The sequence below is a fragment of the Brassica napus genome, chromosome A5 (genome assembly GCF_020379485.1).
Source record: "Brassica napus cultivar Da-Ae chromosome A5, Da-Ae, whole genome shotgun sequence".
Classification (NCBI taxonomy): domain Eukaryota; kingdom Viridiplantae; phylum Streptophyta; class Magnoliopsida; order Brassicales; family Brassicaceae; genus Brassica; species Brassica napus.
This window is the reverse complement of record NC_063438.1, coordinates 27,812,689-27,837,645: the sequence shown is the minus strand read 5'-3', so window position 1 is coordinate 27,837,645 and position 24,957 is coordinate 27,812,689. Positions and strand designations below refer to the sequence as shown.

Sequence of the window (24,957 nt, the reverse complement as noted above, 5' to 3'; positions counted from 1 at the left end):
AAAAAAATACTGAAACTTGTTGAAACTTGAATAGTAAGTAGTATTAGCATCTCTTTAGAATTATAAAATGTATATAGAATGGTATAACCGGGCGATTATTATGTTCGTCTTACGATGATTTCTCCCTCTCCAACTTTTGAAACTTTTCTTTACACAAAAGAATGTGAAAGCAATTTCAGTATAGCACTATTGGGTTCACGATTGGGTACTTCTAGTTCTAGAGAAACACTATTTTTCCATAAGCAAATACAACAGTGTCTGCTTTACATATACCCTGTAATTGGGTTTAGCCGTAATAATAAAAGACTTAGCTAAACTAAGCCCAAGGCCCATCACAGTTCACGTTTTGGATCCAACAAGCTTCCGGAATACGCAAAAATATCAAAAATGCCCTTACATTATTAGTAAATTTACGAAATGCCCAAAATTAAATCTAAATTCAAAATCTCCGAAAACACCTCCTTCTCTCGTCGTCACCATCTCCGCCGTCGATCCGCTGCCGTCATGCCGTCGTCAATATCGGAATTCTCCAAATCGTGGCCGCGGAAAGGATCCCTGCGAACCACAGTGGTGACTGGTGAGCATTCGTTAGCCACCGATGAGTGTTGTGTGATTTTTTTTCTTCATATGATCTGAAAACCTCTAAAAACTGCCGATTTGATTATTAATTTTAATTTGCAGATTCATGTTTTATGGATGAGAAACAATACGAAACTCCACCGGATTGCTGTTTACAACGTATAACGAGGTTCATTTTACACGATGAAGATGTGTATTATGAGGTATTGATCTCTCCATGAAACTGCATAACTAATCTGTGGAATTAGATTTTGATGGAGACTTTGATTTGATTACTTTCTTCCTTGTAATTTGCTTTTCTTTTTTTTCCCCTAGCTGCTTCTTTCTCAATTGAGTGTTAAATGACAAATTATATTGAACCTACATTGTATGTGTGTCTGTGAAGATAAGAAGTGGCCGAATCTCAAGATAATAATGGTTCTTGGCTTCTTAGAAACTTACAAACGATGGTGGAGCCTAAACCTGACTGGGACATCATTTATAGACTTTGTGTTCCCAGTTGTCTTAGTCTACAGCTCCTTCCAGGAATTTTCCTGATTGGTAATTAAAGACTTGGTTGGACTTCATATGCTTTTCTTCTTACTACGCTGATAATACATTTGTGTTCATACCAATCCTTTTTTTTTCATTTCGCAGATTGGTTTTTCTGAAATACATTTTCAGATCTGCTCGTCTGATGACTCTCTCTCGCAATTGTAAACACCATGTCTTTCCTAGCTTCCACGGGCCAGATGTCCGTAGAGGCTTTCTCAGCTACTTACTGAAGGAGTTAAGAGAGAAAGCAATCGACGTCTTCATAGACAATGATATAGAGAGGAGCAAGTTGATTGGTCCCGAGCTCACAGAAGCTATAAGAGGATCGTTAATTGCAGTTGTCTTGATCTCGCGGAACTACGCTTCATCAACATGGTGTCTGAACGAGTTGGTGCAGATCATGAAGTGTTGGGAAGAAGATAAGCAGACGGTGGAGGTGATTTTCTATGAAGTGGATCCATCTGACGTGAAAAAGCAGAAGGGCGACTTCGGAGCTGTCTTTGATAGAACTTGTGCAGAGAAATCAACGGAGGAAGTTGAGAGATGGAGAAAAGCTTTGCATATTGTGGCTCAAATCGCTGGTTACCATACAAGCAACTAGTAAGTCTTTTCTATTTCCACTTGATAGATTAGTCCTAATCTTCTTAACACATCTGAGTCTATATATATCTGGTAAACACTATAGCGAGGGAGTGAGATAGGATCATTAATTATACTGTGCGGGTTAAGTTTGTTTAGATCTGGGAAAGATGATGGAAATGGGGCATTATCACGTGAATTTTCTTTGTTCTGTTGATATATTTTTGATGTACATGTCATTTATTTCCTGACTAATTAACGGATGTATTCATCTTTTTCTCTTTTAGTGATGATGATGCAGTCATGATTGCAAAAATTGTTACCGATGTTTCGAACAAGTTCATTGATTCTACAACATCAAATGATTCCGACAGCTTAGTTGGGATTGAAACTCATATACGGGAGATACAGACATTGTTGTCCTTAGAATCCGATGAAGTCCGGATGGTTGGTATCTGGGGTCCTGCTGGAATTGGTAAGACGACCATCGCCAGAGCTTTATACGGAGAGCTCTCTAGTAAGTTTACACATGCTGCTTTTATTGAGAGTATCCAAGGGAAGTTTGAGCAAAATTATCGTGACGAGCACGCCTTCATGTTGCATTTACAAGAAAAACTTTTGTCTGAGACCTTAAATCAGAAAGATTTTAAAATAGGTCATTTGGGTGTGGCAAAAGCAAGACTGAAGGACAAGAAAGTGCTTGTCGTTCTTGATGATGTGGATGACTTAAAGCAGCTAGAAGCCATGACTGACAAAACTTGCTGGTTTGGGCCTCAAAGTAGGATTATCATCACAACAAAGGATAAAAAGCTTTTTGTAGCACATGAGATCAACCATATTTACCAAGTGGATTTTCCATCTACATCTGAAGCTCTTGAAATTCTCTGTCTGTCTGCTTTTCGTCAACATTCACCTTCATCAGGGTTTGAGGACATGGCCATAGAAGTTACACGGCTCGCCGGTCGTCTTCCTTTGGGTCTGTGTGTTTTTGGCGCTTATCTGCGAGGAATGTCCAGGGATCGGTGGATACATGCATTACCTAGACTTAGGACGAGTCTTGATGGGAAGATTGAGAAAGTGTTAAGGTTCAGCTATGATGCTTTATGCAAGGAAGATCAAGAATTGTTTCTTCATATAGCATGTTTTCTCAAAGGTGAATGGATTACTGACGTGGTGGAGTGTCTTGCGGAGAGTCGTTTGAACGTCAACCACGGGCTCCAAGTGTTGTTGGATAAATGTTTCATATCTATACGCAAATGGGGACGGTTGGCGGTGCATAATTTGCTTGAGCAATTGGCTAAAGATATTGTCCGTAAACAGTCTGATAATCCTGGGAAACGTCAGTTCTTGGTGGATGCTCAGGACATTTGTGATGTGCTCGAGGAAAATGCTGTAAGTTTTGAGATAAACTGTATCCAGTCTTTTCTTGCTACCATTTTTTGATCATTTGTAGCTAATTAAAGTTCTTTCAGGGCACTGAAACCATTAGAGGAATAGATTTTGACTTATCGGAGGTCAGGGGAGACTTAGTTATTGACGAGCGAGCCTTTGAAGGGATGTCTAGGCTCCAGTTCTTAAGATTTCAGAAACGGGGTTTGTATAACAACACCAAACTTCTCCTACCCCAGGATCTGAAGTTTAGAGCTAGTAAACTTAGATTTCTTGAATGGGATCAGTTTCCGCTGGCATGTTTTCCTCGTGAGTTTCAACCGCGGCGTCTTGTCAAACTTATGATGGAGCACAGCAAGCTTGAAAAGCTGTGGGAAGGACCTATTGTAAGTAGTTTTTATGTGATTTTACCATTTAATTTCTTTGCATTTCATTTTAAGAACGAAGTTCTGGCTTAATTTAAACTATGTGCAGCCTCTCCCTTGTCTGAAGTTGATAGAGCTGTCTAGTTCCGACTACCTCAAAGAACTTCCGGATCTGTCCAATGCCACTAGTCTCAAGGTACTGAGGGCTGGTTTTTGCTCAAGTCTGTCGGAGATCTCCTCTATTGGGAAGTCCACTAGTCTCGAGGAGTTACATCTCGCTGGTTGCTTTGAGTTGATTGTGATCCCCTCGTCCATTGGGAATGCTATTAATCTCAAGACGTTGAATGTCCAGGTGTGCCAGGGTCTGGTTGAACTCCCCTCCTCTATTTGGAGCCTTAAGAAGTTAAAGAAACTGTTAATTGCAGGATGCCCAAACCTTAACCATTTGGGGTCACAGTTGAGAAGCTTTCCTGATATTTCCGGAAACATTACAGAATTAGATATGAGTAATACAGCGATAGAAGAGTTTCCTTCGTCAATCATGGCTTTTTCGTGTCTTCGTAAACTCACAACAATGACTGCTGAAAGTCTCAGGGTGTTTCCAGATGTTCCTGACACCATCGAAGTGTTAAAATTGCACAATGCGGGAATAGAAGAAATTCCTCCGACGATTAAGAATCTCTCACGTCTCACTACACTAAGCATGCCTCGCTGCAAGAAGCTAAAGGTCCTTCCAACCAACGTCAACCTGCAATCGCTCTCTTCACTTGATCTCAGTTCCTGCACACAATTGAGAACTTTTCCAGAGATATCTGTAGGCATTAGATCTCTTAATCTGAGCAATACTGGTATAGAAGAAGTCCCTTCATCCATATGGTCTTGGTCCAGTCTTCTTAAATTGAACTTGGAAGATTGCCACAGCCTTCGGGTGTTCCATTGCGTTCCTGACAACATCGAAGAGTTGGACTTGAGAAATACGGGAACAGATTTCTCAGGTGGGGATTTACGTATAAACCTCAAAGGGTGCAAGAATCTTGTGTCACTGCCCCACATTCCGTATCGCGTCTCATACCTTGATGCATCTAACTGTGAGTCGCTGAAGAGAATAGATGGCTTAGTTAGCAATCCAGAGAGATGTCTCAGTTTTGCTAACTGTTTCAAGCTGAGTGAAGCAGCGAGAGAACTCATCGAGGAATCGGATTACAAGTTTGCGCTCTTACCTGGTGGAGAACTGCCTGCAGAATTTGATCACCGAGCAAGAGAGGGTTTACTAACTGTCAATTTGGATCAGAGCCCTCTACCTTTATTCTTACGATTTAAAGCTTGCCTTTTGCTGCTTCATGGACACTATATAGAGGACGAGGATGCCAGTGAGGATGATAAGGACGATGAATGGATGGGTGCCAAGAGGCTTTTCTGTGACATCTGGTACGTTCAGAATGGCCTCTATGTTGGACATGGATCCTGCAAGTACCAGCTACCAGCAGTACTTGGATTTAAGGAGCATGTGTATTTCTTGGAATCTTCCATTTCACTAAACCTTCCTGAAACAGATGAGAATGTCAGCCAGCTTCATTTTGAGTTCAAGATCACTGGTAAATACTGGGATGTAAAAGACTTTGGTCTACAGCTCTTCGAAGACCCTGATGTTCGTGATGACCATGTATGCTGTGGTGATACTTACAAAGAAACTGCGGACATCAATATTAGAGAAAACTTACATGCAGGAACAATGTGAAGAAGAGAAACAATTTAAGAGCTAAGCTTTCTGGAAAGAAGCAACTTATTGGGTTCTGACAATGTTTGTGGGCCTTTTTTTTAATCATTCCTAAGCAATGGGCCTTACTAAATGATTAATGGGTCTAACTAAATGGGCTTAAATCCGAAACATTAAATTCGCACGAGGGAAAGTCTCTTCTAAGCGACAGTTCATAGCAATTTCTTTCAAAATCTCCTTTTTCCTGTAAACGTCGCCGTCGCCGTCGCCGGATGGATCGACCGCCGTCGTTTCCTCACTACCAAAGCCCTAATCCCAATTTCTTACTCCAGCGCTCCATCTCTTCCCGAGCTCTCCGGTACACTCTCCTCTCTAATGTCAACGCACCTTAGATTCCCTCTCGCAAAATCTATCTCTAGAACACTCTTCTCTTCTCCCCAAGGACGGTATTGTTCGGTGCTCTTTTGATCCAGATCATCTCATGCCACCAGAAGCTCTCTTCCTCCATTCACGCCGTTGCGCAAACTCTCTCGATCTCACTCACCTCCTTAGATCATTTGGTAGCTACCGAAACACGCTCGAGTTACCGATTGAGCCACAGCTGAATAACGGCGATTGTGATCTCTGTTTCTCCTTAGATGACGTCACCGAGTTAGGCAACAACTTCTTCTACAACGATGGTAAAACGCGGCGTTTTACACTTCCTAGTGTTCTTCTATCTGTGGAAAATGCAGCGAGTTTGAATGTTCTTCTGTGTTGGAGAAATCATTAGGGCTCTTACCCAACTTCGTATTCCTTTAGTGTTCTTTGTTCGATTCTCGGTTAAGAAGCGGTTGAAATGAGTGAGTTAAGCGCGTGGATTCTGGTGAATTCAACGAGATACGGTGTTGTAATCGATACATACATGAGTGATCATGTTCTCTTGCTGTTTAGGTTGTCTATGAAAGCGGTTGTTAAGGAAGCTAGTGGGTTTATGATGGAGTATGATGCTAATGCCGCTGGTGAGCAGAGCTGCAAAAGCAGAACGTTTGAGTGTCCAGTTTTGTTTCGAGTGTTGTCTTGGTTAGCCTCTCAGCTTGGCGTATTGTATGGGGAAGGAAATGGGAAGTTTTTTGCACTAGACATGCTGAAACAGTTCGTTGAAGTATTTGTCTCTCGAATTATGTTGTTTCGGTCACCTGAATCCTCTGGTGTTCTCAAGGATTTGGATGAGGATGTGAAGATTGGGAAAATTTTGGACAATGGTCAGGTGATATCTGTGTCTCGTGTGGCAGCAGCAGTTGCAGCGTTGTATGAAAGATCCATGCTTGAAGGAAAAATGACAACAATTCGATATGCACAACCACTAACAAGATATCAACGGTTGGTTTCGAAAACTTTGTCCATCTCTATAGTGTTTAAGTTTCATATCATGTTTGAATCTGAGTTTGATTCTTTATGATGTCTACATGACTCTGTAGGTTAGCTGAGCATGGTGCTATGACAGCTAAAGCTGATGAGGAACGCACGGGACGTCCTAACTACCGACCTATTATTGATCATGATGGTCTTCCTAGACAACGGTTATCAAATCAGGTTAACACTAAACTAAGTACTAACTGTTATTTTACATGAATGAAACAAACATGACTCTAGAGAATTTTTGCTGAAGTAACCGAGTTACATATATTGTATTGTCTATGACGTTGTAGGATATGAATAAATGAAGACAAGAGAAGAGCTATTAGCTGAAGAGAGAGATTACAAGCGTCGAAGAATGTCATACCGTGGTAAGAAGGTGAAACGAACGCCTCGACAGGTATGAAATCTCTTCCTTCACTGTTCCTATGATTATCACATCTCTTAGTGTTGTGAATGTTCTGCTGCAAAATGGTCAATAATGCATATTTCTCACTGGATTTTCTAAAAAGAATGTGTAGAAATGTTTAGGCTCTACCATTTCCTGTTGAGGCATTTTGCTGATTTTATGAGAAAGTTGGACGTTACTAAAATCATGCTTTCATTTCATTTATTGAGTGAGTTTTCTCTCCATCTTTTGTCTTTTAGGTGTTACGAGACATGATAGAAGAATTTACAGAAGAAGTTAAGCTAGCAGGAGGAATTGGATGTTTTGAGAAGGGAATGCCATTACACTCCTCATCTTCTATAAGCCAGGATCAGAAAGAAATTGACTTTTTATGGAAATACATGAGCATTAGGTCACGTGTGATACAAGAAAGGAAAGTATGTACCTATGAAACCAAAGACATCACTCTTTTGAAACTCCGGTGACGAAGACGATGACCAGAGCCATTACTCATCTCAGAAGAGCCGTCAAGGGCTAACCCTGCACCGCTAAAAACATAAGAACCTGTTCAGAAAAGATCTCTGTTTCTTCATGGCAGGTGTTTGATAAAAGACTCCTTATGATCCTCACAGCTATTTATACTCTCAGCTAACCCTTATTCCTCACACATACTCGTGAGCCATTACGCACGTGCAGATCTTCCACGTCACCCACACCTCTATGTGTGATCCCAACATACCATGTGCACTTGTTCCCTCCCTAGCCACGTCCTTTAATACCTCTTGCATCCCTAATTGGCACATCGTATCAGTGTTCTCCTCTCCAATTCAGAAGAAACCGTCTGAAACGGCTACACGACGGAGCTCCAGAGTAATCAGAAACCACCAGAGGCGAGAACACAAAACTCGGAGATTCCTGTGAACTTCAGTCTCACTGATAAGCTCGGGAGATCGCCGCTCTCTGTTCTCAGCGGAAACGCTCTTCCTCTGTTTCCCATTTCAGACGGCGACCTTGATCTCGAATACATCTCTCTGAGTGCACACGACTGGTTAGTATTCGTTAGATTCCGCCTGTGTTTAAAATAAAATATAATTATTGCTCTGTGTGTTTATCATCTTGTTGCTACATTGTTTCGTTGAGTTTTTCTCTATATCATTCTTTATTTCTCAGTTTTGTAATTGAATATCATTGGAGAACACCATATTTGTATATTTTTTCAGAGACCTTGATGAAAAGTTTCATCATGTTGCATCAATAGTGTCACTGTATCCGTCTCTGAACCTTTGAATTGGATGAGAAACAATCAAATTACCTGTCGTTATCCTATCTTTTTGGAGAAAAAACAGAATTAGCGTCTTCGGAGATTGTTCAGTCATGACTTATGCAACTACAGTTCTTGAGATATTGATTATCTTTGCCATGAAGCTGCATATTTGTGAAATTAGATAGTGATGGAGACTTTGGTTTTGATAACTTGCTTCCTTGTAATTTGCGTGTCTTTTTCCTTGCTGCCTCCTTCTGGAAAAAGAGTAACCACAATATTTTATTACTTCTGTTGCTTCCTTGTAATTTGCTGGTCTGTTTCCTTGCTGCCTCCTAAATAGAGTAACCACAATATTTTATTACTTCTGAAAATTTGTTCTTTTTTTTTCCTGCAAACGGAGTATTTTTCTTTTATCTCTATCGATTGAAGAAGTTTCATAGTCTTATAGAAACTAAGATGTATGGAAACTTATAAGTAATGTTTCAATTCATCGACCCATATTTCTCAGTCGAGTGTTAGTTACATTTTTATTGAGACTACATGTATGTGTAGATAATAAGTGCTCTTGTCACAAGATAGTAAGTTCTTGACTTCTTAGAAACTTGCAAACGATGGTAGGGCCTAGACATGACTAGCATATCATTTGTTGACTCTGTTTACCCAGTTGTCTTAGTCTACGGAAATTCCATGATTCTTCCTGATGGTAATGAAAGACTTAGATTGCGAGTTGTTATATATTCCTTCTATAAGTGGTTACTACTCTGATAATTCATTTGAACAAATCTTTTTCTTTCATTCCGCAGATTGGTTTTTCTTAAAGACACTTTCAGATCTGCTCGTCTGATGGCTCTTTCTGCTTTGTCTCGCCATTGTAAACACCATGTCTTTCCTAGCTTTCACGGGCCAGATGTCCGTAGAGGCTTTCTCAGCTACTTACTGAAGGAGTTAAGAAAGAAAGCAATCGACGTCTTCATAGACAATGACATAGAGAGGAGCAAGTTGATTGGTCCCGAGCTCACTGAAGCTATAAGAGGATCTTTAACTGCAGTTGTCTTGATCTCGAGGAACTACGCTTCATCAACATGGTGTCTGAACGAGTTGGTGGAGATCATGAAGTGCAGGGATGAAGATAACCAGACGGTGATGGTGATTTTCTATGAAGTGGATCCTTCTGACGTGAAAAAGCAGAAGGGAGACTTCGGAGCTGTCTTTGATAAAACTTGTGCAAAGAAATCAACCGATGAAGTTGAGAGTTGGAGAAAAGCTTTGAAGCTTGTGGCTCAAATCGCTGGTTACCACACAAGCAACTAGTAAGTCTTTTCTATTTCCACTTGATTGATTGGTCCTAATCTTTTTAACACATCTCAGTGTATATATCTGGTAAACAGTATAGCGAGGGACTCAGATAGGATCATTAATTATGCCTTCCGTGTTAAGTTTGTTTAGATCTGGGGAAGATGATTGAAATGGGTCATTGTCATGTGAATTTTCATTATACTGTTGAAATATTTTGAAGTACATGTCATTTATTTTCGACTAGTTAACAAATGTATTCATCTTTTTCTTTCAGTGATGATGACGCAGTCATGATTGAAACAATTGTTACCGATATTTCGAACAAGTTCAACGATTCTACAACATCAAATGATTCCAACAGCTTGGTTGGGATTGGAACTCATATCAAGGAGATAGAGTCATTGTTGTCCTTAGAATCCGATGAAGTCCGGATGGTTGGTATCTGGGGTCCTTCTGGAATTGGTAAGACGACCATCGCCAGAGCTTTATATGGAGAGCTCTCTAGTAAGTTTACACATGCTGCTTTTATTGAGAGTACCCAAGGGAAGTTTGAGCAAAACTATCGAGACGAGCACGCGTTCAAGTTGCATTTACAAGAACAACTTTTGTCTAAGACCTTAAATCAGAAAGATGTAAAAATAGGTCATCTGGGTGTGGCAAAAGCAAGGCTGAAGGACAAGAAAGTGCTTGTCGTTCTTGATGATGTGGATGACTTAAAGCAGCTAGAAGCCATGACTGACCAAACTTGCTGGTTTGGGCCTCAAAGTAGGATTATCATCACGACAAAGGATAAAAAGCTGTTGGTAGCACATGCGATCAACCATATTTACCATGTGGATTTTCCATCTACATCTGAAGCTCTTGAAATTCTCTGTCTGTCTGCTTTTCGTCAAAATTCGCCGTCATTTGGGTTTAAGGACATGGCCATTGAAGTTACCCGGCTTGCCGGTAACCTTCCTTTGGGTCTACGTGTTTTTGGCGCATATCTGCGAGGAATGTCCAGAGATCAGTGGATATATGCATTGCCTCGTCTTAGGACTAGTCTTGATGGGGAGATTGGGAAAGTATTAAGGTTCAGCTATGATGCTTTATCCGAGGAAGATCAAGAATTGTTTCTTCATATAGCATGTTTTTTCAATGGTTGGTGGATTGATGACGTTGTGGACTGTCTTTCGGAGAGTCGTTTGAACGTCAACCACGGGCTCCAAGTGTTGTTCGATAGATGTTTCATATCTATACTCGAACGGGGACGGTTGGTGGTTCATAATTTACTGGAGCAATTGGCTTTTGAGTTTGTTCGTAAACAGTCTGTTTCTGATCCTGGGAAACGTCAGTTCTTGGTGGATGCTCAGGAAATTTGTGAAGTGCTCGAGGAAAATGGTGTAAGTTTTGATATAAACTGTGTCCAGTCTTTTCTTGTTACTATTTTCTTGATCATTTGTAGCTAATTTAAGTTCTTTCAGGGCACTGAAACTATTAGAGGAATAGATTTTGACTTATCGGAGGTCAGGGGAGAAATAATTATTGACGAGCGAGCCTTTGAAGGGATGTCTAGGCTCCAGTTCTTAAGATTCCGGAAACGGGGTTTGTATAACAACACCAAACTTCTCTTACCCCAGGGTCTGAAGTTTAGAGCTAATAAGCTTAAGTTTCTCGAATGGGATCAGTTTCCGTTGACATGTTTTCCCCGTGAGTTTCAACCGCGGCGCCTCGTCAAACTTATGATGACGCACAGTAACCTTGAGAAGCTGTGGGAAGGACCTATTGTAAGTGGTTTTATGTGTGCTTTACAATTGAATTAAGTTCTTTGCATTCCAAATGTATTAACGCGGTTTGGTCCTCTGCCTTAATTTATAATATGTGCAGCCGCTCCCATGTCTGAAGTTGATGGATCTATCTAATTCCGACTACCTCAAAGAACTTCCAGATCTGTCTAATGCCCCTAATCTCAAGAAACTGACAGCTATTTTTTGCCCAATTCTGTCGGAGATCTCCTCTATTGGGAAGTCCACTAGTCTCCAGTATTTGAATCTAGCTGGTTGCTCCAACTTGATAGTGATTCCCTCTTCCATTGGGAATGCCATTAATCTCCAGATGTTGAATCTCCTGATATGCGACGGTCTGGTTGAACTCCCATCTTCTATTTGGAGCCTCAAGAAGTTAAAGCATCTGTCAATTATAGGATGCCCAAAGATCCGTTTGGGGTCACAGTTGAGAAGCTTTCCTGATATTTCCAGTAACATCACATATCTCCATACGAGTGATGAAGAAATAGAGGAGTTTCCTTCATCAATCATGGCTTTTCCGTGTCTTCGTAAACTCACTGCAACAAATGCCAAAAGTCTCAAGGTGTTTCCAGACGTTCCTGCCACCATCAAAGTGTTAGAATTTCAGAACGCGGTAATAGAAGAAATTCCTCCATCGATTCAGAGTCTCTCACGTCTCACTGAACTAACCATGTTTGGCTGCCAGAAGCTAAAGGTCCTTCCAACTAACGTCAACCTGCAATCTCTCTATTCACTTAATTTCAGTTACTGCACACAATTGAGAACGTTTCCAGAGATATCTACAAGCATTGGATATCTTAATCTGAGCGATACTGCTATAGAAGAAGTCCCTTCATCCATATGGTCTTGGTCCCATCTTCTTGAATTGAACTTGGAAGATTGCCGCAGCCTTCGGGTGCTCCATAGTTTTCCTGACAACATCGAAGAGTTGGACTCGGACTTGAGCGATACGGGAACAGATTTCTCAGGTGGTGATTCGGAGACTGTTCTACCGTTACGTATAAACCTCAAAGGGTGTAAGAGTCTTGTGTCATTGCCCCACATTCCGTATTTCGTTTCACTCCTTGATGCATCTAACTGTGAGTCGCTGAAGATAATAGATGGCTTCTTTACCAATCCAGAGAGATGTCTCAGCTTTGCTAATTGTTCCAAGCTAAGTGAAGCAGCGAGAGAACTCATCGAGGTATCGGATTGCAAGTTGGCGCTCTTACCTGGTAAAGAACTGCCTGCAGACTTTGATCACCGAGCAAGGGAGGGTGCACTAACTGTCAATTTGTGTCAGATCCCTCTTCCTTTATTCTTCAGATTTAAAGCTTGCCTTCTGCTGATTCATGGCGACTATATAGAAAGGAAGGATTCCAGTAAGAATTATATGTTCGATGAATGGATGGAAGGCAAGGGGCTTTCCTGTCACATCTCGTGCGTTCAGAATGGCGTCAAAGTTGGACATGGATCCTGCAAGTACCAGCTACCAGCAGTACTTGGATTTATGGAGCATGTGTATTTCTTGGAATCTTCCATTTCACTAAACCTTCCTGAAACAGATGAGAATGTCAGCCAGCTTCATTTTGAGTTCAAGATCACTGGTAAATACTGGGATGTAAAAGACTTTGGTCTACAGCTCTTCGTAGACCCTGATGTTCGTGATGACCATGTATGCTGTGGTGATACTTACAAAGAAACTGCGGACATCAATATTAGAGAAAACTTACATGCTGGAACAATGTCAAGAGAAACAATTTAAGAGCTAAGCTTTCTGGAAAGAAGCAACTTATTGGGTTCTGACAATGTTTGTGATAATAACCAATTCAGGTTTATGCAAGTCAATGGATGAAGAGTAGAGAGAGCAGAACAGAGTTGGGTGCATTCGTCCTTGTAGCTTATCGTTGCATACATGCATTCTTGTTTACAAAATAGACAAGAAAAGTTTTTTGAATTTACTTTGACCTCTTTTTTTCTATGGCATTAGCATGAACATATCAGTGAGACTATCTGTTTGTTTGTATTCCGAAGAATCTACTGCAAACAACATTTGTTAAATTGACATGTTACAGCACTGTTCTGTTCACTTGGGAACAGGAATATATGTTGAGAGTGGTTTATTTTAGGGAAATTGCACCGTATTCCTAATTAAGTCGATAATTCCTAAATGGGCTTAACATCCGACACATTTGTAGGTTCTTCTGTGTTGGACAAATGGTTAGGGCTCTCACCGTTTGATGTTTGGGCAATGAAAAGTAAGATTGAAGGATGGAGAGATTACCCAACTTCGTATTCCTATAGTGTTTTTTCTTCGATTCTGGTGAAATGAGTGAGTTGAGGACATGGATTCTGGTGAATTCGACGAGATACGGTGTTATAATGGATACATACATGAGGGGTCATGTTTTCTTGCTGTTTAGGTTGTCTATGAAAGCGCTTGTTAAGGAAGCTCGTGGGTTTATGAGAAGAGTCTGATGCTAATGTTGTGGGTGGGGAGCGGATTTTGAGCTGCAATAGCAGAACAAGGTTGGTCTGTCCGACTTTGAGACAATCTTGCAGTAAAAGTTTACACGAAGCATTGGCAGTACTTTGTTTGTATTCAGTTCTTTACTTTTTATAGAAATACATGAGCATTAGGTAACGTGTGACACAAGAAAAAGGAAAGTATGTACCTAAGAAACCAAAGACATGACTCTTTTGAAGCTCCGGGGACGAAGACGAGTACTCATCTCAGAAGAACCGTCAATGGCTAATCCTTTACCGCTGAAACACAAGTACCTGTTCACAAAAGACCTCTGTTTCTTCACGGCAGGTGTCTTCCTCTCCAACTCAGAAGAAACCGTCTGAAACGGCGACGTACAAGCCGACGACGGAGCTCCAGAGTAATCAGAAACCACCGGAGGAGAAAACACAAACCTCGGAGACTCCTGAACCACCACTCCTTTCATCAACCCTTCCGTGAACTTCAACCTCACCGATAAGCTCGGGAGATCACCGCTCTCTGTTCTCATCGGAAACGCTCTTCCTCTGTTTCCAACCTCAGACGGCGACATTGATCTCGAGTACATCTCTCTGAGAGGCAGCACACGACGGTTGTTGTTATCATCTCTGGAGAAGCGGCGATTCTCCTCTGTTTCTTCCTTCTTAGCCCACCGCAACAGAAGCTTGAGACGCGCTCCTGTACTGCGTTTGCGTTTCGAATGCGTTGTCATTTCGGTGGAACACTCGCTGATCCCGTCTAAACTCTCTCTGTCTGGACTCATTTCAGCGTTTGAAGCGGTATGATGATCCGTTCTCGCCGCAGTGAATAGAAAAATCTCGGAATCAGATATCTCAAACGCAGTTCCTGGACTGCCGCAGAACCCGTAACGCTCTTCTCTAAACGGTATAACCTTCTCACAACCGCCGTTTGATCTCCCACCCGCGGATTTAAGCCGTTTGATCAACAAATCAGAAACCGCAGTTCTCGGCGTTTGGCGTTCAAGCAAATCAACAGGAGTCATACCATCTATATCAGCAACGTTGAGATCAACGCCTGGGACTCTCAACAGAATCTCAACGACGTCAAGTCTAACGGTGTTGAGAACATCCATCACGGCTAAATGAACCACAGTTCTTCCGTTACCGTTTCTAACGTTGACTATCTTAGAAAAGTCAACGGACAAGCTTCCTCCTCCTGAGATTAACTTCTTCAGAAGCTCCATTTGTCTGTCTAACCGCTTAAACCCGGAGGCTGCGAAACCAGACACGACCATGTGTAGGCACGTGTCACCTTCGTTGTTAACAGCTGAGATCAACGGTGGAGATTCGTTTATTAGAGCCTCCATTACAGCTAAGTGACCCTTGTAAGCAGCTATGTGTAAAGCTGTGTTTCCATGGCTGTCTTTAATCGCCATTATTGAATCGTACTTCGTTATAAGATACTTCACCACCTACATTATATATGTGAATTAATACATTTAATTTTAAGAATTATTTGATTTTGTTGTTCTTACTTTGATTTGACCTCTGCAAGAAGCAGAGTGCAAGAGAGTAGAACCATGAGCATCTCTGAGTCCCAAAACGGCGTCGTATTTACCAGAGAGTAAAAACTCTTCCAAGATCGCCACGTGTCCGCCTCTCGCAGCACTGTGGACCCCTCTTTTAACCATCTCTTCCTTTACTATTAACTGCCTCTCCGTCAGTTTCCCGCCGTCTGTTTCTTCGACGCCGGCGATATCAGCCGGCAGCAAAGCGAAGTCCAGCACGAGACGAAAAACGTCGTCGTTTCTACCTCTCGCCGCCGCGTAGAGAACATCCGTCACGCCGTACTCTCCCTCTCCGAACACGAGAAGCGGATCTCTCTCGAGAAGCTTCTTAACGAACCCCAAGTCTCCGGCGGAGGCGGCGGTGTAGAGCAGCCAGCCGCCGTATCCAGCTCTGATGAGTGAGTTATCTCCGTTACCGATCTCGCACTCCTCCAACAGCCTCCTCGCGACGCGGGAGCGGTTCAGCGCCACCTGGGAGGAGGAGTTGTCTCCGTCGCCGTCGTCGTCCCAGACGGTTTCGAGGCGGCGGATGCGGCGGAGGGAGGTGAGTTTGACGAGAAGGTTCGTGTCGTGGTGGAGGAGCTCGATGACGACGTCGTAGAGACCGTTAGCCGCGGCGCAGTCGATTGGGGAAGCGTACCACCACTGGTCTCCGGTGCTCTCCCAACGGAGAGGAAATATCGGCGGTGGCATGTCCGTTAACCGGTTTAGATGATGAACCGGTTCTCTTAAACCAAAACCAATGGAGTTCAATGAAAACAGAGCATATGTGAAGGAGGAGACTTTAAGAAAACAGAGGAAGGAAGTAGATTAGGAAAGATCAATATGAATGGTTAGAAATGAAGGGAGACTTTTTACGACAGAACACAAAGAGATGAAGCAGAAGACAACAAAAAGGAGAAGCCTTGAGGATTGTGTTGTCGTGGCGAAGACAGAAACTTTTGTATGCTATGACCAGAAAAATTATTTAAAAAGTTTTATTTTGATCGGCATCGGAAAAATATAGATTCCATTCCCGTGAGTGGACCATATCCTTACGTGTTTTATCTTTTATATACCATCATGAAAAGGTTAGTAGTTAGTACAGTATATTCCAAATCATTCTGTAAAAGCTGTTAATTTTCCAGAAGAGGAAAAAAGAATTACGTGAAAGTATTTTCAACTGATGCAGGAATCAATGGTGATTTTTTGCATTTTACTACATATCAGAATCGTCCATTATTAGTCTTTTTTTTTGTTGAATTTTTGTAAGAAAGCGGATAAGAACTATGTAAATAGGAAACAATAATGGAATGATGTTTCATCTAATTAGGCGCATCGCTAGTTTGGTTGAAACCAGACGTTGAGGTTTTATAATTTATGCACAGTAAACGACATGTGAGTGGTAGTTCCTAAACTATTCCAAATTTTGATAAAAACAAGAAAATGCCCACTTGCGGTGGCTTTAAACTTAAGGGCCCTATAATCAATCATTCAATAAATGTGCATTATGACTTGTAGTTAAAGCTTAACCATCATTATAAGTTTGAAGAAGACTATTCATTCTTTTATTTTAATAGAAAAGAAGAAAAAAAGTCCCAAGACAAAAAATGTATATTTTGTTTTGCCTTGGCCTTTGGGTATTGTAGATCTACCTCTCTGTCGGTGTGGTGACTGTGGAGTGTGGACGCATCTACAAGCACATGTTATGTGTCCCTAAACTCAATGCTTAATTGTATTGGATCCCACTCCCATAATCTCTTGATGTGATGAATCCTGGCACAACTCTGGATGGATCCTGAGACGGTCTTACAATGATCTGAGTCAAAGCAGACAACAAACAAAACTTGCCTAAACTGTGTCTGAATCATTCAACTCCATTAAGTTGCAAAATTTCAGCAAGTCTTATCCATGACCAAAGAACTTGAAATCTACACTACAATGTGTGGTTGAATGAACAAAACAATGAACATCTGATGAATCTGTAGTAACTAATAATAACCTCACTTTACAGGGGCAGTAAGTTTAACACTCCTCATCACATACTCGATCCTCTCAACCGCTTCATGCATACTCTTCTTCCTAACCTCATCCAAAAGCAACAAACAAGTCCTATGCCTCGGCGCGATATCTTGGCTAATCATCTCCTCAAATAAACAATACGCCCACTCACACATATCAGCTCTACAAAACCTCTGTATCAAAAAAGTATAAGTCGACTCGTCCAAACTCAAATGATGCTTAGTCACCATTTCTTTCAACAACCTCCCAACCTCAACCACATCTCCTCTCTTAAAACATGATCTAAGCAACGGATGATACGTGTGAACATCAGGCTCACAAACCTTCAAACTCTCCATCTCCCTGAGAAGCTCAACGGCCTTCTCCTCCTCATCATGGTGACAATACATAGCAATCATTGAGTTATAAGTAGATGTGTTAACTGAAGGCATCTCATCTCTGAAAACCCTCTCAGCTTCTTCCAACCTCCCAGCTCGAGCAAGCGTGTGAATCAAACAGTTGTAGAAAAGAGTATCCCCCTCGCAGCCTGACCGTTTCATCCTCGCAGCCACCCTTAAAGACTCCTCAAACTCTTTCTGCGCGTTAAGACAAGACATAATCGTCGTGTAGGTGACAGAGTTCGGAGGAGAATCGTTAGCTTCCATCTCACTCAACATCTCATAGACTTTAATAAAATCACTCTTCAAACAATAACACTTTATAATCGTCGTGTAGCTAATCACACAAGGACGAAACCCATATCCTCTCATCTCCTGAATCGTCCAGAGAGCCTCCTCGACTCTGTTGGTCTTACACCAACCGTTAATAAATATATTAAAAGTATGAGCATCCGGCTTAATGTGAGCCTTTAGCTCTAACAAAACGGATCTAGCTCGCTCGACTCTCTTCTCCTTACAGAGAGTATCTAACAGTAAGTTCATAGACTCAGTGTTCTTCTCTAATCCAAACTCGTTTAACCTATCGAACACGTTAACAGCTTCTTCCCACTCTCCTGCTCCAGCGAACCTCCTCATGATCTTGGCCACCGTGTTCAACGTCACGGTGTTATCTACCTTCATCTTCTCGACGAAGTCCTTCATACGATCCCATTTCTTGGCCTTCCCGAGGATATCAACCGCTGTATCATAAGCCTCGGGTGAGTGATTCTTGTGGGCTTTGCGAGACTCGGCCCATTTTAAGACGCCTAGAGCTGATCTCCAGTCGTCTCTGAACCTGTGGAGGAGCTTGTTTAGTAGAGTGTCTGAGAGGGTGACTCTGTTGCAGAGGGGATCGTTTGAGAGGCGGTGGAAGACTTCATCTTCGCTGTCGCCGCCGGCTCGGGCTATGATGACGTTCCATATGTGAGATGATTGTGAGGATTCGTCGTCGAGTGATGGCTCTGGAGACGTGGAGAGATTCTTGATTAGGATAGAAGGTTGAGGTTTGAGGCGTAACAAGGTGTTTCCGATGCGGTTTTGAATGAGACGAGACATCGGAAAATCTTTAAAAAAAAAACAGTAGATTGTGTTGTGAAGTGTTGTCTTAGTTTCGGACAATAACAGTGAGAACAGGTATGTGTTGGTTTAAGACATACCTGAAACTGAAAGGTGGGTGAGCGAAAGGGAATCGTGAAACTGAAAACTGACGACGGCCGTTTAGTCTAGCCTAGCCGGAGAGCTTTGACAAGGGAGTTATAATCACTTAAATGGACCGATGCTATGGCCCATTAAAAGCCCAAATGACATGAATCGTTTGTATCCCATTTAAATGGGCTGAATTTTATTAGTTACTGGCAAAAAGAGCTTAATTCGAACCGAACTATGCAAACCGAACCCGAGAATGTTCTAATTTCATCCGGTTTGTATAATTAGACTAAGCAGTAAATAATATTTGTTGAGAGTTGTTGAGTATAGCAAAAACGAACAGTATAATAAGACTAAATAAACGACTTTTTGGGTGCTTATGTGTTTTCTCAGGATGTAATATAATTGATCAAATGTATATATAAGAGAAAAAGTTTTAAATCACAAGGCGATTAACCTTTTTACATTAGACAATGGATAATATGATAAGGAATTGGCCGGAAATATTTACTGTTTAGTTTTGACATCTTGAGACACCTACCTTTTAAGTAATATATGGCTACAACAAGCCTACAACTAGTAAGAACTAAGAAGTAACATTCAGTTAGTAAGCTTTGATTAATTTGTAATTAATTTGCGTGCGTGTATGTATATAATAAATTACACCCTATCAAATATATAAGCTAAAGTAGATATACTCTAGTTGTGAAGTATATTATTCCTAATTGTGTGAGAGAGAGAATGAATGTGTGAAGTATATTATTCCTAGTTGCTTGGGATATAAGCCAGAGAAATGGCACCAAAACTGTGCAAAAACTGTTCTCTCCACCTCGGCCGAAGTGATGAAGGAGCTTCATGAATCTTCCAGAGAAAAACAACTGGAGAGAGTATCAACATTATGTGTGCATCTTCTCAACAAAACCCTTGTCTGAAAATTCATTCTCTTGAATACAGTGTCAGCTTTTTCATCCAAGGCATTGCTTACATCTTAAATTTTTGTTGGTGCAGAGAGCTTGAGAATACACTTCTCTACAAGTTTTGTTCTGTCCGTGAAGAGATTATCAAACATTTCTGAAACTGTATTCAAAGAGCTTAACGAGATGAGCCATCAGCCATGGAGTTACAGTCGACCACTTGAAAGAACATATATTCAATCTTGCCCCTGTCCTTAGTCTGGAGAGTCTTCTGATTTCGCTGGACAACATAATCACATGTGAACTACTTTCCCTAACGTCTTAACTTTCCTTTATCTCACAAGGAACACAAATCATATGTCATAATCGCGAAGAAGAGAGGGAGTTATTTTTTTTTAAAATAAAATATATATTTATATTAATCATCCCCGAAGCGTCGGAAAGAGGGAGTTCAATTTGATAAAACCATAACACAAATACTCAATACTAGGTGATATCCGCGCCCTGTGCGGGGTGACTAGATTAAAAGAGATTATGACTTTTAATCTATAAATATTAGAAATACAAAACTTATAGTCACAAGATTACATATTATATAATGAGTTGAGACCCACCATAAGTGTTTTGCTTGCAAGATCGAATTTGTAATGAAGGTTTGGAAAGAAGAATGTGATGAGTAGATGTGCTCAAAACAACCTATTTATATATACGATGAGGAAGGATTAGATTTCAAATCTTTGTTTGAAAACAAAATCTACATTTACATTTGAAATATTGTATCATAAATTTTATAAAAAACTCCTCTTTTCACGTCAATTGTGTTGCCATTTCCTACGCTAACATTGCCATTGACAATAATTTATTTGATCCCGTGATGACAAATCAATTTTGATTCATATATTATCGGAACACTCGAAATGGTAATGTATTAAATTGTGTTGCCTTGAATCTAAACTATCATAAAATGATCGTCGATTACAATTGCATTGATAATTATGGAAAAGATAAACGTGGTTAACATACAATGGAGGAGATTTGAACGTTTAAGAATATATTAGTTATTAGTGGGTTTCTTAAACGTTCATATCTGATTTTGGTTACAATATGCGACGATATACACTGTGTTTGACAACACATATATAACGAATTCGTGATATAGCAATACATATATAAATAGATATGTAGATACATACGTACACAATGGATTTTATGTAGTTTAACTATATAGAAAGACATTAATATCTAAGTCAGGCTATACGAATTTTTATATTGAAATCGATAATTATAACGAATCTCTGGTTATGGTAATAAAATCTCTGCGTATTTGAAAATGGAAACGTTTGTAATCAAAGAGTAGTAGGGCATGGGATAAATTATTTTGTTAGTCAATAAGCTTATAGTATATACGGAAGTTTTAATGTAATTAGCAATGACAAATTTTGTAATTAATCTAGTTTTTTTTTTTTTTTTTTTGGATCAAATAATTAATCTAATTAAAAAAGATGTTTGAATATAAAGTGTGAGAGAACTTGTGGTGATGCCACGTAAAAAATGACATACATATAATAAACACATGAAGTAAATGTTAGTTTTATCCGATGTTCTTCAGATAATAAGAAAGGGATATCAAAAGCCAAACGTAAAGGGCTTCTCAGTAAAACAACCCGGGCTACAGACTCAGAGTTCAAGTGAGGGAGATTAGCCAAAGGCCCAAAACCCAACAAGAGTTTTAAAACCCAACAAATATTTATTCAAAAACGACAAATTCAAATTTTCTCCTCGGAGATCATCTTCTCAGATTTAGATTTAGCACTTTGACATGTGAACAATCAAGTCGACCACACGGGTACTGTAACCCCATTCGTTGTCGTACCACGACACAAGCTTCACGAAGTTGTCACTCAATGCGATTCCAGCCTTGGCATCGAAAATGCTCGACCTGCTGTCACCAACGAAGTCAGTTGAGACGACATCATCCTCGGTGTATCCAAGGATTCCCTTTAGCTTGCCTTCAGATTCCTCCCTGTTCATTATTGTTAACAATTCAACCAGTTAGTTTATATCTTACCACGATATGATTGTAAAGCTTCACTGGAAGCAAAAGCTTACTTGATAGCCTTCTTGATCTCGTCGTAGGTTGCAGCTTTCTCGAGTCTAACCGTGAGGTCAACAACTGAGACATCGACGGTGGGAACACGGAAGGACATTCCGGTCAACTTTCCGTTGAGCTGTGGAAGAACCTTTCCGACAGCCTTGGCAGCTCCGGTGCTGCTGGGAATGATGTTGAATGAAGCAGCTCTTCCACCTCTCCAGTCCTTCATTGATGGTCCATCAACAGTCTTCTGAGTAGCTGATTATCATAAAAGCAAACCCTCATTAGTTTCCTGTTACATGCAATCAGTATGGTATTAGGTTTACTGAAGACTGAAAGACTTTACCAGTGATGGAGTGGACGGTGGTCATAAGACCCTCAACAATGCCGAACCTGTCGTTGATAACCTACAGGAAGAAACCTATGTTTGGTAAGAAGCTAGAAATAACACTATCAAACTGATCTGTAATAGGCAATGAGGTATATTAACCTTGGCAAGGGGAGCAAGGCAGTTAGTGGTGCAACTAGCGTTGGAGACAATGTCAAGGTCGGACTTGTACTCGTGCTCGTTGACACCAACAACAAACATGGGAGCGTCCTTGCTAGGTGCAGAGATGACAACCTTCTTGGCACCACCCTGTAACAACAAATCACCAAATCATTCAGTTGAAACATCCCATCATATAAGCTTAATATATTAATTAACTGAAACTCTTCCAAGATCAACAAGCTAAAGCATAAGAAACAATCTATAATAGTGTATAACATCGAAAGCAGATTAAAAACAAACCTTCAAGTGAGCAGCGGCTTTGTCCTTGTCAGTGAAAACACCAGTAGACTCAACAACGAAGTCAGCACCAGCCTCACCCCATGGGATATCCTCAGGGTTCCTTCACAAAATACAAATCAATCGTCAGATTAAAAACCTTCAAAATCAACTATACATACAAGCACTAGGTAAAGATAACCATCCAGTAGATGTAGTACCTGATGCCAAAGACAGTGACTGGCTTCTCACCGAAGAGAAGAGTCTTCTCATCCTTGACCTTGAGCTCATGGTGTTTCCATTGACCGTGAACACTGTCGTACTTGAACATGTAGGTCTGCACCAATCAAACACAGAGATTAATCAATCTACGAACCTAATCAATAACATTACAAAGACCCCGAATACAATCATCAGCTCAAAATACAATCTAATCAGTTAATTAACACGAGATTCAACCAACTAAACCAGTTAATGGATGTACTGATTAAGCATTCATGTCGAAACATGCATAAGGTGACGATACAATCATCAGCTCTAAAAACGATATAATCAGCTAATCAACATGAGATTCAACAACTTAAACCAGTTAATGGATCTTCGCACTGATTAAACCATTCGTATCTACACTAATAACACACATGCATAAACGTAACAATCATCGCCACTAATCGAATCCAATAAATAACCAGATCGTAATTATATTATTTAACCAATCCAGGATCAAAACGACGTCGAAGTAAGGAAGGAAACAAAACGAACCATGTACTCAGTGGTGATGAAGGGATCGTTAACAGCAACAAGCTCAACATCGTCCCTCTGGAGAACAACTCTAGCTACCAAACGACCGATTCTTCCGAATCCTATCGATCACACAAACCAAACGTCAGATTCAACAGATCAGCTACATATAATAGATCCAATAAACTTAATTAAGCACAGAGACTCACCGTTGATTCCGATCTTGATCTTACCTCCAGCTACAAACACAAAAACAAAAAAAATCCGAAAACAATCAGATCCGAATACGATCAACAGACTAGAGAAATCAAAACGAAATCAACAAAGAGATACTCACCCATTACGAATCAAATACGCGAGAAAGAGAGAAAATTACAGTGAGGATGGTGAGTGAGTGAGATGGGAGAAGAGGGGCTGTGTATTTAAAAGAGAGAAGAACGTGGAGAAGGGGTCGAAAAATATCTTCTGGCGAAAAAAAAAAAGAAAAGTCAGATCTGAAGTGATATTTTTCCATTTTTCTTAAGCATAAAATGACTAAATGACCCTTCGTTACTTCCGTTATTTACCTTGTTTTACCGTTGTTAAGCCACTCTGTTTCGGTTAAATGTCGTCACCCCTGAGTCGTTATTAGGAAATATAATTGTGGCGAGTCATGGCGTATTGGCGTGTGCATCTCACGCGATGAACTAGAAGATTCTTAGACGGGGCGGGTCAGTTGAGTCGGCATGAAAGGCATCGGATTTGTCAATGCTGTTCTACACGGACCGGCATGTGGTTGACAAGTTGTTCGTGAGAGGCCCATTTTAGTAGACATTTTCAAATTTCTGGAAGGTAACACCCCGACTAGTAAAATTTTTATGTTACTTGCTTCTTTCATATGAACTTTTCTAGATTTAACATTTTTTAAAACAGTTGACATTTGGTTTTCTATATTGACAAAACAGTTGCACAAGATGACCACTGTGGTATGCAATAGTTCAAATGGTTTTTTTTCATGACAGTTTTCAGATCGGCCATGGGTTAAAGTTCATAAAACTCATGCTTTGGGCGTTAAACCGTGTTAAATACTTAAAGAACCTCAAAAGGCTAAAAGTTATGTATTTTATTTTTCATGATTGTTGTTTCTATATTGACAAAACAGTTGCACAAGATAACCGCTGTGGTACACATAGATTTTGTAGAAAATTTCAAAAAATACGAAAATATTGTTTTAATGCATAGTTGCATCTTCCACTAACGTATGATGACGTTCAAAGAGGTTTTGAGCCTTTGTGGTCTCCGTTTTTCAAGCAAATAATGATTTTATAATGGTTATTCTATCGATTTAGATAGTATTATGAAGTTTTACTAAATTAATTGATAAAAAATTATAACGAGTCCCTTAGACCATGAAAAGAGCTTAAAATACATTAATACAAATATAGAATGTGGTTAGAAATTTTAAAACAACACTAAAGATTATAGGCTTCAGTATATAAAACATTTACCAAAAACTCAACATTTTCGTAGGGGGGTTAACACATAGATTTTGAGAAAATTTCAAAAAATACGACAATATTGTTTTAATGCATAGTT

The 24,957-nt window shown here is 40.4% G+C and overlaps 6 protein-coding genes across 9 annotated transcripts; 3 read left to right on the top strand and 3 right to left on the bottom strand.

The window, feature by feature from the left end:
• Window positions 1–223: 223 nt before the first annotated feature.
• Window positions 224–8,204, top strand: LOC111198385 (disease resistance-like protein DSC2). Of its 3 annotated transcripts, XM_048780177.1 has the most exons (10): window positions 244–577; window positions 682–782; window positions 965–1,119; window positions 1,216–1,713; window positions 1,980–3,084; window positions 3,165–3,467; window positions 3,556–6,525; window positions 6,624–6,738; window positions 6,855–6,961; window positions 7,210–8,204. In XM_048780177.1, exons 4-7 carry the CDS (start codon window positions 1,256–1,258, stop codon window positions 5,182–5,184), a joined length of 3,495 nt encoding a protein of 1,164 aa, XP_048636134.1. In that variant the 5' UTR covers window positions 244–577; window positions 682–782; window positions 965–1,119; window positions 1,216–1,255; the 3' UTR covers window positions 5,185–6,525; window positions 6,624–6,738; window positions 6,855–6,961; window positions 7,210–8,204. The 3 variants fall into 3 exon arrangements, with proteins under 3 accessions (XP_048636133.1, XP_048636132.1, XP_048636134.1); XM_048780175.1 differs by lacking the exon at window positions 965–1,119 and having other exon boundaries at window positions 243–577; XM_048780176.1 differs by lacking the exon at window positions 965–1,119 and having other exon boundaries at window positions 224–782.
• A 1,736-nt stretch (window positions 8,205–9,940) lies between these two features.
• On the top strand, window positions 9,941–10,827 carry LOC125608711 (disease resistance-like protein DSC2). The gene is made up of 2 exons (XM_048779170.1): window positions 9,941–10,733; window positions 10,817–10,827. The coding sequence occupies exons 1-2, from the start codon at window positions 9,941–9,943 to the stop codon at window positions 10,825–10,827; spliced, it is 804 nt and encodes a 267-aa protein (XP_048635127.1).
• On the top strand, window positions 10,618–13,380 carry LOC111213504 (disease resistance protein TAO1-like). Its single transcript, XM_048780178.1, has 3 exons — window positions 10,618–10,889; window positions 10,973–11,275; window positions 11,376–13,380. Exons 1-3 carry the CDS (start codon window positions 10,854–10,856, stop codon window positions 13,038–13,040), a joined length of 2,004 nt encoding a protein of 667 aa, XP_048636135.1. The 5' UTR covers window positions 10,618–10,853; the 3' UTR covers window positions 13,041–13,380.
• A 476-nt stretch (window positions 13,381–13,856) lies between these two features.
• LOC111213505 lies at window positions 13,857–16,324 on the bottom strand. 2 transcript variants are annotated; one of them, XM_048780180.1, is made up of 3 exons: window positions 15,274–16,294; window positions 14,345–15,210; window positions 13,857–14,305 (listed from the first exon to the last, which is right to left on the bottom strand). In XM_048780180.1, exons 1-3 carry the CDS (start codon window positions 15,997–15,999, stop codon window positions 13,951–13,953), a joined length of 1,947 nt encoding a protein of 648 aa, XP_048636137.1. In that variant the 5' UTR covers window positions 16,000–16,294; the 3' UTR covers window positions 13,857–13,950. The 2 variants fall into 2 exon arrangements, with proteins under 2 accessions (XP_048636137.1, XP_048636136.1); XM_048780179.1 differs by having other exon boundaries at window positions 13,857–15,210; window positions 15,274–16,324.
• Window positions 16,325–17,109: 785 nt separating this feature from the next.
• Window positions 17,110–18,939, bottom strand: LOC106429733 (pentatricopeptide repeat-containing protein At3g04130, mitochondrial). The gene is made up of 2 exons (XM_013870489.3): window positions 18,881–18,939; window positions 17,110–18,787 (listed from the first exon to the last, which is right to left on the bottom strand). The coding sequence occupies exon 2, from the start codon at window positions 18,777–18,779 to the stop codon at window positions 17,289–17,291; it is 1,491 nt and encodes a 496-aa protein (XP_013725943.2). The 5' UTR covers window positions 18,780–18,787; window positions 18,881–18,939; the 3' UTR covers window positions 17,110–17,288.
• A 2,470-nt stretch (window positions 18,940–21,409) lies between these two features.
• LOC106429798 (glyceraldehyde-3-phosphate dehydrogenase, cytosolic) lies at window positions 21,410–23,891 on the bottom strand. The gene is made up of 9 exons (XM_048780174.1): window positions 23,720–23,891; window positions 23,592–23,621; window positions 23,404–23,504; window positions 22,863–22,978; window positions 22,666–22,765; window positions 22,366–22,512; window positions 22,222–22,282; window positions 21,893–22,133; window positions 21,410–21,806 (listed from the first exon to the last, which is right to left on the bottom strand). The coding sequence occupies exons 1-9, from the start codon at window positions 23,721–23,723 to the stop codon at window positions 21,590–21,592; spliced, it is 1,017 nt and encodes a 338-aa protein (XP_048636131.1). The 5' UTR covers window positions 23,724–23,891; the 3' UTR covers window positions 21,410–21,589.
• Window positions 23,892–24,957: the final 1,066 nt, after the last annotated feature.

Coding starts and splice junctions, on each gene's coding strand:
- LOC111198385 (XM_048780176.1), top strand. CDS start 763: ATGAAGATGTGTATTATGAG. Junction 1,714..1,979: donor GGTTACCATACAAGCAACTA/GTAAGTCTTTTC, acceptor TTTCTCTTTTAG/TGATGATGATGCAGTCATGA. Junction 3,468..3,555: donor AGCTGTGGGAAGGACCTATT/GTAAGTAGTTTT, acceptor AACTATGTGCAG/CCTCTCCCTTGTCTGAAGTT.
- LOC125608711 (XM_048779170.1), top strand. CDS start 9,941: ATGGTTGGTATCTGGGGTCCTTCTGGAATTGGTAAGACGACCATCGCC.
- LOC111213504 (XM_048780178.1), top strand. CDS start 10,854: ATGCTCAGGAAATTTGTGAAGTGCTCGAGGAAAATG. Junction 10,890..10,972: donor TGAAGTGCTCGAGGAAAATG/GTGTAAGTTTTG, acceptor AAGTTCTTTCAG/GGCACTGAAACTATTAGAGG. Junction 11,276..11,375: donor AGCTGTGGGAAGGACCTATT/GTAAGTGGTTTT, acceptor TAATATGTGCAG/CCGCTCCCATGTCTGAAGTT.
- LOC111213505 (XM_048780179.1), bottom strand. CDS start 15,999: ATGCCACCGCCGATATTTCCTCTCCGTTGGGAGAGCACCGGAGACCAG. Junction 15,211..15,273: donor CTTGCAGAGGTCAAATCAAA/GTAAGAACAACA, acceptor TATATAATGTAG/GTGGTGAAGTATCTTATAAC.
- LOC106429733 (XM_013870489.3), bottom strand. CDS start 18,779: ATGTCTCGTCTCATTCAAAACCGCATCGGAAACACCTTGTTACGCCTC.
- LOC106429798 (XM_048780174.1), bottom strand. Junction 22,513..22,665: donor AAGCCGCTGCTCACTTGAAG/GTTTGTTTTTAA, acceptor TTGTTGTTACAG/GGTGGTGCCAAGAAGGTTGT. Junction 22,134..22,221: donor CACCGTCCACTCCATCACTG/GTAAAGTCTTTC, acceptor TATGATAATCAG/CTACTCAGAAGACTGTTGAT.